General features: G+C 38.1%; 1 protein-coding gene across 16 annotated transcripts in view; it reads right to left on the reverse strand.

The window, feature by feature from the left end:
* Erc2 (ELKS/RAB6-interacting/CAST family member 2) overlaps positions 1-12,836 on the reverse strand; it is an 882,113-nt gene that overhangs the window by 564,109 nt on the left and 305,168 nt on the right. For all 16 annotated transcript variants that reach the window (XR_009227574.1, XR_009227575.1, XR_009227577.1 and 13 more), the window contains one exon: positions 2,425-2,592. Coding sequence is in view for 12 of the 16 variants with exons in the window: in XM_058582164.1 (XP_058438147.1) it covers positions 2,425-2,592 (168 nt within the window). In the remaining 4 variants the exon portion in view is untranslated. The remainder of the gene's footprint in view (positions 1-2,424; positions 2,593-12,836) is intronic.

The following is a 12,836-nucleotide window of genomic DNA, read 5'->3' on the forward strand; positions in this document are numbered from 1 at the left end:
TGCTTCACATGGCAGAATCATTGTTAGGCCTTCCGAATTTCTGGATATGTTGCCAATTATTCATTAAGGTTCAGAAAAAGCAAGGCACTTAAGAAAGCCAATTCATTATTATCCATATTGCTGTGGAATTTGTGTTAGTGAATGAGGAAGTTAGTACATAGAAAACATCAAGGGAAATAGCAAAATAAGAAACTTGGCTTTGGGGCCCTTTGAAGCTATTTTAAAAAAATAAAATGTTATGTTAAGAGCAATGTGGTGTATCTCTGTGTGTGTGTGTAATTATTATTCCACTGATTTATTGCACGCATGTCAAAGAGTGTCTGGGCATTTGTACAAGTTAAAACAAACCAACCAAGGAGCCAAGCCACACAGCCACAAACCCAGACAACTTGCCTCCTACCCCTCACTCCACCCTTCATCCTACCACCTCCCAAACACAAATTCCCTATTAGCAAAACCCTTCTGTACAAAAATGAACTATTAAGCCAGAGACATCTATCATTTAAGAATGAGTTAGGAACCAAACTGCAAAGAGTTATCATTTGTAACTTCTTCTGAGTATGAGCACCATATTCTTCTAATGAATGTTTTTTCACAGAACTGGCGATTGACCCTAAGAGTACTCTACCACTGAATTACATTGCCAGCCCTTTTTATTTTTTACTTGAGACAGGTTCTCACTAAGTTGCCCAGGCTGGCCTAGAACTTATGATCCTCCTGCCTCAGCCTCATGAATAGCTGGCATCAGAGGCATGATCCACCATGCCTGGCTTTGCATGTTCATTTAAATCCAGACTTTTTGTTGCAGGACAAAAGAAAACAATCTCTCCTCTACTCGCCCACTAAACCACCACATGTTAAATAGGAAGACTCTTTTCCCTTTGCTATTCCAAGGAGTAGAGAAACCAATTTAAAGTATTTTACTCCACCACCAAAAATCCTCTGCTTATGATCCAACAATTAGAGCTAATTTCAACCTAAATTGCTTTCTTTAAGAGATGGATAGCATTAGGTAACTTTCTCCTCTGCATCTATATACAAAGATATCTTACTAGGAGAAAAAAAGGCAAAACAAATTCCTTGGATGTTTCCTGCTAATAAAATCATCAATTTCACACTCAACTTCAAAGCAGTGGACTTAGAAAATCATCTCACTATCTCTGCCTCAGATGGAGAACAATTTTTTTTCTACTTCAAAGCACCATCTCCTCATTGGGTCATTTTAGTTATTGAATGTGGTGCAGAAGCTAGCCACATCGCCACTTTTTAAATGATATGTGTAGGTCTAATTTGGACTACGTTAATTTGAAAGAGATAAAATACAAGTAAAAGAATAAGAACAGGGTGAGAGGCCAGGGACTACAGCATACATACATCAGTGTAAGGTAGTGGGAGGAAAAGCCTTTATGAGGTGACTTTTCTCATTTTTGCCTTCTGGAAAGGAATTATCAAGAAACCTGACTGCCTGTTTGGGCAAGCAGACTGCCTTGCTCGTCAAATATCTTCCTACCCAACACACAGCAACACAATCACATTAACTTTATCAGAAATCCTAGTATTATTGATAATTTAAGACAAAATATGGATCCAATCAGTTGTTTCATGAAGAAAAATTCAAACAGGGGTCAGCAGACTATCTGGTCCAATTTAGGGTAAGAGACTAGCTGGGTATCCCAATGCCCACTCAACCCTCTTCTGACAAAAACACATTCTTTGCTAAATTTCTCACTTCTGACAATTGTTTGATTTAATTAGTTTGTACTTTTGTATTTCTTAGCAGATCCAAAGATGTAATACAACTAGGGGAAACAGGGTGATAGAAGAATGAACAAAAAATATATCTTACTAGCCTAAGTATGAATAAGAAATAACCAACACCACCTTTAAGAAACTTAAATGATACTTTCTTCAATGAGTAAAAGAATTTTGGAAATTGAGGATACTCCTTATTAAGAAACCCCTGGAACTACAGGTGCCAAGAGGCAGACCTATACAAATGATGTACAGCAAAGTAAGGAACTTTTATGATTTTTGATAAAATGAAAGACCTCCAGATCAATCCCTTATCTATCATTTCCAAATCCAAAAAAAGCCCTGACAAATGAAAAAAAAAAAAATCCAAGTGTGAATCAAACTCCTTTGGTGGCACCACACAATGCAACCTGACAGGAGAAAATTTATATAGTCATTATCCTTCTTCAGAGTAAGAAAATTTTTCTGCAGAAATATTCATGGTTTTGCTTATAAGGTATTGATGCAGCCTCACTGGGAATGTTATACAAAGTATGATACATGCAATAGATCTCACCTTTCCAAAATTCCAAAAACCTGAATTCCAAACACACCTGGTCACAAGGGTTCTTCCAAAGAAAGCTGCTCAGATATGACATCTCTGACATCCAGAATCCCGAGACCATAACTTACCTCAGTCTGAAGAATGGCAGCCCTTTGTTCTTTGGCAGTAAGCGACTCTTTAAGCACTTCAATGTGTTGCTTGCAATCTGAATTTTGATTGCTAAGGGTTTCAAGCTTTGTTTGTAAGGCAAGAAGTTCTGACTCCTTCTTTGAAAGTTCCTGCTTCAGTTGATCAATCTGTGAAATAACAAAATTGCAAGAAATTAGAAATTATACTTTACATTTGACAGCTATGGGTTTCTCTCAATTTTCAATAGCCAATCCAATAGGACAGGCCATGAATTTGCTTAAAGAAATGGTCTTGATTGCAGGGGGCTCTGGTCATTGGATTAGTTGGTTTGACAAGGTAGAGAATACAGGAGGAACAGCAAGGTTGGGATACAATTAAATTTTGGACACGTTTGATGAAAGTGAGAGTTTAGGCATAATATTGTATATATGGAGGTCAGGTGCTCATGGAAAGATCCGAGTTCTGTATAGTTGATTTAGCAAATATTAGTTTATATGTGAATATTTAAATCACAAGAGAAGAAAAGATAATCTGAGAAGAGTATGAAAGACAAGAAGTCCAAGAACAGCTATGTTTAAAGATCAAATCTTTACTGGGAAGAAATAATTAAAAAAAAAAAAAAAAAAAAAAACTAAAGGAGGTAGTGTCCTAAAAACCAAGGAAGTATTGCCAAGATGAGCAGGAATTCCTGACTTGTGAAATATGATAAATGGCCTGCTTTATACATTGTTCTAATGATAAAATGAAATCACATCCGCAAAAACCCTATGTATATTGTAAATGTTATATAAATGAGATATATCCATAGCTCCAAGGGGAGGGTGGGAGAAGGAGGAAGAGAGACATATAGCTTGAGAAGCAGTCTTGGGGGCCTAGGATACATACTATAGAAACAACATCAGTAGAGTACCTTCTATCCCACTGGGGCCCTAGGTTCACAATGAAATGAAGGCTTCTTGAACAACTCTACTCATCCATGAAACCCCCAAGCCTATTGCCATTGTCTTCAGGAGGGTCAACAGGGAACTAACAAATACAATTAACCCAAGATAAAACTCCACTGTGGAGAACTAGAACTCAGTGGCAGAGCACTTGCCTAGCACATGTGAGGCACTGGGTTCAATTCTTAGCACCACATAAAAATAAATAGAAAAATAAAGACATTGTGTCCATCTACAACTAAAAATTATTTTTTTTTAAATTCATCATGGAGATGATCATTCAACAGAGTCATTTAACCAAAGATAACACAATAACAATGTGTGTGTGTGTGTGTGTGTATGTGTAAGTAACAGAACACACACATACACACACACATATATGGGTTTTGTTTTTATGTGGTGAGCCGCTTCTGCCGTTTCTGCAGACTATGGTCACCATTACAAGATGGCGCTGGCTCCGCTGTGGTCTGTGACAAACAACTCCTTATTTGGGAGAGTTGGTGCATGGTTTTTCACCACCCTATGAGAAAGCTCCACGTGGCAGCTTCACATTGGGGCTTGAGATGCTTTATTAAGGCTGGGAGGGGCATCCGGGGAGAAAAAAAGAAGAAATATCAAGGGCCTGAATAAACTGCTGAAAGAAGATTCCTGAGTTGCGTCTTCCTTGCGGGCAAGGGGTCGCAACAAGTGGTGCCGAAACCCGGGAACCAGAACTTTCAGCAGTCAGGGGTGGTGCACCGGTTAGTCCCAGGTAAGTGGGATCCGCGACCAAAGCGGGGTTAGTCCCAATAAGTGGGATCCGCGATCAAAGCGGGGTTAGTCCCAGGTAAGTGGGATCCGCGACCAAAGCGGGGCAGCTCCTCTGTAAAGAAAGAGAGAGCATTACATTTTATTGCAGCTGCACTGTGTACTTTCGCTTCTACTTTTCGCTTCTACTTTTGTTTTCTGTGTTTCTTTTGTTGTGTTATTTCGGCTTCAAGTCTGATTCTCCTGGCCCTAGATGGCCTGTTACGTTCCAAGGGCCTGGAAGTGAAACATAGTACTTTACAGAGATTTTTACAGAAGATAGATATCGCTGCACCGTGGTTTGCATTTTCGGGCAGCCTTGCTGTACCTAGTTGGGATAAATTAGGCAAAGATCTTGACTTTGCTTCTGAGCAGGGCATATTAGAGGGTGGGGTGATACCCCTTTGGAAAATGGTCCGTAGTTGCCTTACAGATGGCAGATGTCAGGAAGCACTTACTAAAGGACAGGAAGTTCTAGAGCAATTACATGAGGAAAAATTGGAGACGGCAGGAAGTGAGGTATCTCAGAAGGATGGGAGTGTGCGGAGCGTGAAACAGGGGAGGAGACGATTGTATCCAGATCTCAGTACGCTGCGCACACCCCCATGTGAAAGTGGGTCAGAGGAAGAGGAGGATGAGGAGGAAGAGCTCGGGAGGCTGTCTCGTCAGCTAGAGAGTTTAGCTATAGGAGAAGGGAACAGAAATAAACAGGGGCTCAAGAAAAGCGATCCCCCGGATCCACCGCCGTATGGTGGGGGTGTTTCGGGGAGAGCTTTCCATGCCCAAACATGGAGGGCTGTTAAAGCTGAGATGGGTCTTGCTTATCCAGTTTTTCAGGATGACAATAGGGGAAGATTCCATGAACCCTTAGATTTTAAAATTGTGAAGACCCTGGCGGAGTCTGTCCGCACTTATGGCATAGATGCCACTTTCACTCTCACTCAGGTGGAGGGACTTACTAGATTTTGCATGACTCCCTCAGATTGGGCTAGTCTAGTCCGTGCTTGTGTTTCCCCAGGGAAATATTAGGAGTCCAAAGTTGGCTATTTAATGTTTCTGGCAGTACCCAAGACTCGGAGCGAGGTAGGAGACTTAAAATTACTTCACACAATTCACAATTGTTTAATGCTACATTACCCTCCGAAGCAGTCTGTCTCCAATCTCCGTTCCTGTTTCTTTTGGCTAATGTTACATTACAGGGGATGCTTAATTGTTCTAATATTACCTGTTATTTGTCTGAGTGTTGGAATGGTTCTTGGACTGTAGCAGTGGTTATGAAAATTCCAACTTTTGTCCCAATCCCAGTCACTGCGGACCCAGATAAATTCCCCATTGTTGAGCTACTTAGAGTCCGCAGAGATTTTGGAATTACGGCAGCTATAGTGACAGCTGTGGCAGTGTCTGCTGCTGTAGCGGTTACGGCCGGAGTGGCCATGGCCAGTCAAGTACAAACTGCTGCCACCATTAATCAAGTTGTTCAACAAACTTCCACCATACTTGAATCCCAAAATACAATTAATCAACATATTTTGTCAGGGATTTTAGCTGCCAACCAAAGAATAGATTTACTCCAAGCTCAGGTAGAAGAATTGGCTGACTTGGTGCTTTTGGGTTGTGTTGACCAACGTGCACATTTATGCATAACCTCTGTCAGATTTAATGATTCCAGGAATGCCTCCCACATCATTGGCGAATATTTGGCCGGAAATTGGTCCATGGCAGCGGAAGACATGATCCAGTCTCAACTAACCCAGATAGCTGTCTTGAACAGTACCCGTGTCAATCCCGTGACTTTGGGTCAATTCACCGATTGGATATCTTCTGCTTTTTCCTTCTTCAAAGAGTGGGTGGGGGTAGGCATTTTTGGTGCAATGTGTTGCTTCGGTATGTTCCTCTGTTTGTGGTTTCTCTGTCGCCTTAAGGCCCGCAGTGCTCACGATAAGGCTATGATCATACAAGCTCTTGCAGTTTTAGAAAATGGCAACTCACCTCAAGTCTGGCTTGCGCATCTTAAACAGTAAACCTTTGACATGGTCGTTACACCCCAAGTTATTATAACATTGCACTGGGATCGACATGACTTTCCTTGTTATTCTCTTAGTGTTGGAAAGCCCTTGCACTCTGCCGGTCTTACTGCCATTGCACGCAGATGGGTTTCCACACTAGTGCTTTTCTATCGCCTTAAAGTCCGTGCCTTTCTTTCAGGGTGCTGTCAACTTGTTTGTCGTTATAAACAGCCACAGTTCAGCCTCAGCTATCCCCCTTCGCCCACCATCGTCACGATACAGGATGCGAGGCAAGTCACTGCATTTGAGTGATCCTTGACGTGGACCTCAAGGAGAGCATGTCCTATTGCATGCGGGTTAGACGCGTCCACGCCCCGCCCCACGAAAAAAGGCGTCGGCTGATATGGCCTCAGATCTGGGGAAGGGCCCTCCTTAGGACTGAGCCATACTATGCAGCCACTTCTGCACAGTGGGATAGGACCTCTACTCTCGCCTGTATTGTTTTAAGAAAACAGAAAGGGGGAACTGTGGTGAGCCGCTTCTGCCGTTTCTGCAGACTATGGTCGCCATTACAAGATGGTGCTGGCTCCGCTGTGGTCTGTGACAAACAACTCCTTATTTGGGAGAGTTGGTGCATGGTTTTTCACCACCCTATGAGAAAGCTCCACGTGGCAGCTTCGCATTGGGGCTTGAGATGCTTTATTAAGGCTGGGAGGGGCATCCGGGGAGAAAAAAAGAAGAAATATCAAGGGCCTGAATAAACTGCTGAAAGAAGATTCCTGAGTTGCGTCTTCCTTGCGGGCAAGGGGTCGCGACATTTTTATTTATATTAAATGTTGAGTAGACATAGAACATAAAGTGTACAAGGAAAAGCATGTACATGAAATACAAGTAAAAGCAGTATCCATCATTCAATTCACCAAAGCAGGAAAAAAAAAATCATTAGAATTACCTATGCCCCATCCTATATCCATCCTAAATTTGGAGTTTGTCATTTCCTCTCTTATCTTTTAGGCTTACCATATATTTCTGCATCCATAAGTAACATGCTATTTGGTTCTGCATATTTTTCAATGTTGTGTCATGCATACTTTTTAAAGCACTTCTGTCCTGAAAGTTAAATCATGTCCATGTAAACCTATGTACATAGAATTAATTCATTTTCAACAAAGTACAGTATTCCATCGTAAGACTTTGCCACAATTTTTTGTTCATTCTGCTGATAGGTATCTGGGTTTATTCCTAGGTGCTTCACTATTACAAATAGTGCCATTCCAAATATTCACTTTATATGATATATATATATATATATATATATATATATATATATATGAAGAGAGAGAGAGAGAGAGAGAGAGAGAGATCAATCTCACTTGGTACAAACAGCAATCATTTTCTTGCACATCCATCAGGAGTTAAACTGCTGGACCACATAGCAAGCACATCTTCATTCAATTTCACTAGATAAAACCAAAATGTTTTCCAAAGTAGTTATATTAATTTGCATAACCATGAGCATGCCAGTCACTTACAAGTATGCCAGTTACTCCACATCTTTACCAACATCTTATGACACCAGTTTTTTAGATTTTTGCCAATCTGATGAGAGTTGTGGTAGATGGTCTTCAGAAACAGCTTCCACCAATCCCTTCCTAGCTGTGTACAAATGACACTCCTCACAATAAGAAATAGAGTCTGTTTATCCCCCCTTGCATCTGAGTTAGACTGTGACTTCCTTTAAACAACCAGAAGAAACAAAAGTATCAGTATGATTGTCCCAGCCCCAACCTAGAGAAGACTAGCAACTTCAGCTTCCTCATACTTGAAACCATTTTACAAGTCCAATTACATTGCTGCCACCACCATGATGAGGAAGCCAATACTAGGCACATAGAGACGCCATACAGAAACAGAGAGACCTAGTGATAATGGTGGCCCTGTCCTGTTTCTGGTGTCCAAGGGAGGTATTTCAATGATTCATCATTTATCTTTACCACATTTTCCCCCTTTAACATATTTTGGAATGAATGACATTAATGGAATTTTTAACATTAATCTCCCTTTGAATTATCACTTTTAAAAACCTTGCTTAGTCTCGATGTATTATATTTTGATGTTACTGAATTCAGCTTGCTAATATTTTGTTAGGAATTTTCATCTGTTTGTGAGTAAGACTAGTTTGTAATTTTCCTATCCTGTGCTGTCTTTGTCAAGTTTAAGCATTAGTCCTACAAAGGAAGTAGGGGCTATTTCTTTTAGTGAAATGGTTTGTGCAAACTTAGGATTTTTTTCCCATTAATGTGCATTAAAAGTCACCAGCAAAACCATCTAGAGCTGGTATTTTCTAAATACTACTACTTACTACATTTCATCTAAACTTTTACATTGTTTGCAGTAAAATTTCATAAAACTCATTTATTTTTTATATATCTTCTTTTTCATTCCTAATATTCTTTAACTTTTCTTTCTTGATGACTCTCAACAGAGGTAACAGCAAGTTAAATAATCTAATCAAGGAGCCAACTGTGGCCATGTTGATCATACAATTACATTTTCACTTTCTATTTCATTAATTTCTGCTCCTATCTTTTATTATTTCCTTTCTTCTACTTTCTTTGAGTTTATTCTATTTTTGTTCCCTAACTTTTCAAGTTAGAAGCTTATCTCACCAATTTTCATTCTTTGTTTTTTTTTTTTAACCTGAGATTCAACACCCAGGGGAGCTTAAACACCAAGCCACATTCCCAGCAGCCGCCCCCCCACCCCGCCCCCGCCGTCTTTTTTATATTTTATTTTAGAGATAGGGTCTTGCTGAGTTGCTTAGGACCTCTCTAAGTTGTTGAGGCTGGCTTTGAAGTTATCTTCCTGTCTCAGCCTCCCAAAATGCTGGGATTACAGGCTTGCATCATTGCACCTGGCTCCCTTTCTCATTTTACATGAGACTTAAGACTATAAAGTACTCTGTCAGTATCATTTGAGCTTGATCCCAGTAATTCAATTTGTAGTATTGACATTATTATTCAATCCTAAATATTTTCTAATCTCACTATTTCCTCTTTAATCCATGAATAATTTACAAGTACTTTTCTTAATTTCTAAATGCAAGGGTGTTTGCAGGGCGGGGGGGTCACTTCTTGCTTCTTGTTTTTTTGTGGGGTTTTTTGGCATTTTATTCATTTTATTTTTTTAAATATACTACAGCAAAATGCATTACAATTCTTATTACACATACAGAGTACAATTTTTCATATCTTTGTATATAGAGTATGTTTCATTTCTTGCTTTTCGGACAAAGAATGTGATGTATTTACTACTAAGCATTTGAAATGTGTTATGTTTTGCTTTATCAAATAATATATACTTAGACTTTTCTTAAATGAACTTTTTTATATTGTGTGCTTGAAAAGAATTTGTATCCAACAAACGTTGGGTGTAATATTCTATAATGTACATCGCATTACATAATACTTTAAATTGGGTAGGTTAAATCCCCCACCTCTTGATGTTTAAAATCTGCTTTCATCTGTTGATTAAGTTATAGGATTCCTTAGAAGACTGAGATCTACTATGTGGATGAACTTGTAGTACTGTTGATTCTTATATCTCTAAGAATGGTTTCTTTGCCTGAGAACCTACTACAGTTTTTCTATGGCTAGTTTTCAAGTAGTGTGTCTTTTTTCATTTTCAATGTTATCTTTGATCCTCTGTTGAAGGTGTCTCCTGTAAACAGCAATACCCACATTCTTGTATTCGGCCTGGCAAAATTAGGTGGAGGATTATCAATATATGTGATGTTAATTCAATCCAGCTTACCTTGTGCTTTCTATACGTACTATCATTTCTTTTTTTTCTCATTTGTTTCTTGGTGTCAATGACTTTTTTCCTCATTCCATTTTTTTTTTTTTTTTGCAGATAATTTAAAATTTCTGGCTTTATTTATATTTTTTACATTTATTTTACTTTATTTACTTCTTTAAGTATTTTTTTAGTTCTTGATGGGCCTTTATTTATTTATATGCGGTGCTGAAAATCAGACTCAGTACCTCACACATGCTAGGCAAGCACTCTTCCATTGAGCCACAACCCCAGCCCTTACTTTATTTACTTCTAATCTTTAGCTCATTACTCTGGAAATTATAACATTTGCATTTAAAACACTCTATCTTCTGAAGTCGATCTATTATGTTTATTTCTCAATAATATTAGGCCCGAGGCATAAGTCCACCTACCACCCTCTTCCCACACAAATCATTATTGTCATGTATTTTTAGTTCTTTCCTATTTTTTCATTCATTATTACTTTTTGACATCCACGCTAGTTTAGATTTACCCACATGTTATTACTGTCTTTGCTTGTTATTCAATCTTATACCTCACATATTCCATTAACAATCTCATTCTGCCTGAAATGCATCAACTATACAACTTATAAGGGATTAATATCCAGAAAATATAAGAAATTTTACAAACTTGATAGTAAAAAAAATCCCTTAAAAAATGGGCAATAGATCTAAAGACATTTCTCAAAAGATGACAAACAAATGTCCAAAAAGGTATATGAGAAAAATGCTCAAAATCACTAATCACCAGAGAAATGGAAATAAAAACCAAAATGAGATATTACCTCACTTCAGTTAGAATAATTATCATCAAAATGCCAAATGATAACAATTGCTGGCAAGTATGTGAAGAAAACAGAACCCTGTATACTGCAGACAGAAATTTAAATTAGTACCAAGAGCCATTATGGAAAATAGCATGAAAGTTCCTCAAAAAATTAAAAATAGAACTACTATATGATCCAGCAGTCCTACTCCTGGGTATACATCCTAAGGAAATGAACTCAATATGCTGAAGAGACATCTGCACTCCCATGTTTATTAAAGCACTATTCACATTATCCAAGAACTGGAAACAACCTGAGCATACATCAACTGATAATTAAGAAAATGTGGCAAATATACACAAAGGAATATTACTCAGCCACTAAGTGGACAAAACCCTGCAGTTTCCTACAACGTAGATTGAACTGGAGGTGATTATGTTAAGTAAACCATGCACAGAAAGACAACTTTCACATGATCTCACTCATATGTGGAATCTCAAACAGTCAATCCCACAGAAATTGAGAGTAAAATAGTGGTTACCAGAGGATGGGAAGAATGAGAGAGGGAGGGATGGGGAAAGGTTAGCCAATGAGTAATAAGTTCCAGTTGTATAGAAAAATTAAGCTATGATGTTCCATCTTTTAAAATTTGCTTTTGTAGGGTTTTGTCAAACTCCATTTTTATCTGAAAATATATCAATTTTATTCTTTGTTCTTTAATATTATTACTGAGTATTAAAAATAACTTTAGAGGTTAAAAATATTCTCTTTCAACATATTGAGGATATTATTACACTAACTTCCAACTCCCAGAAGCTACTGACGTCTGAAGCTATCACTCCAAATTCATCCCTGTAAAGGCAATTGGACTTACCAATAATTGCTTTTTAATAGACTTTACATACTTTATAACTCACCTGTTCAAAGCATACAGTTGATAGTTTTTATTATGTTCAAAGAATTTGCAGCCATCCTTGCAATCTAGTTTTGGAACTCTTTCATCATCTCAAAAAGAAGCTTGGATCCATTAGAAATCATTCCCCATTCTCCACATCCCATACCTAGCCCGAGGTAAGTAAGAATTTACTTTCTACCTGTATGAATTGCCCTATTCTGCATATTTAACATAACTGCAATGATACAGTATGTACACTTTGTGAGTGACTTCTTTCATATGAGGCTGTTTTTAACATTCATCCATGTTGCATGATGTATTGGTACTCATACACTTTTACTGCTGAATAATATTCTACTACATGAATATGCTACATTTTGTTTATCTATGTGCTAGGTGATGAACATCTGTGTTGTTTTCAGGTTTGGGCTGAAACCCGACTAATGCTGCTAAGAACATTTGTGCAGAAGTCTGTGGGGACACATGTTTTCAATTCTCTTGAGTATACACCTCAGAGAGAAATTGCTGGGCCACAAGGTAAACTGTTTAGCATTCTGAGGAACTTCTAAACTTTTTCAAAAGTTTTAAATTCCCACCAGCAATATATAAGAGTTCCAATTTCTTCATTCACCCACTAACACTTGTTATTATCTTTTCAATTATAGCCATTTTGGTGGGTATGAAGTAGCATCTCATTGTAGTTCTGATTTATATTTTATAATGACTAAATATATTAAGCACCTTCTCATGTATTCCTTTGCCACTCATACATCGTTTTTGGATAAGTGTTCTGTCGGCTTTTTAAGACTGTTCCTTTGCCACTGAGATTTTGTTTTACTTTGATGCAAATGGATAACTTTCTTTTTATTAATTCTATTCAAGGATACTTTGGGCTTCCTAAATATTCAGATTTGTACCTGTCAAATTTGGGGAAATTCTCAGCCTTCATTTCTTCAAATAATGGCTTAATATGGACTCTGTCTTCATCTCTCTTTCACTATGGAACTCCAATTATAATTACACTAGATCTTATTCTTTTATGTTTTTTTCCTACCTTCACTTAATCTCCTCTGCTCTGTTTCCTAGCTTATTACATCTCTCTTCTACTATAACCACTCTACTATTAAAACTACTCATTGGGCTTTTGCAATTTTTTTTATATTTTCCCATTTCTAGA

This window comes from Marmota monax, unplaced genomic scaffold (assembly GCF_021218885.2).
Source record: "Marmota monax isolate L192 unplaced genomic scaffold, Marmota_monax_Labrador192_F-V1.1 WCK01_AAM20220418_F8-fsc00042, whole genome shotgun sequence".
Taxonomy (NCBI): domain Eukaryota; kingdom Metazoa; phylum Chordata; class Mammalia; order Rodentia; family Sciuridae; genus Marmota; species Marmota monax.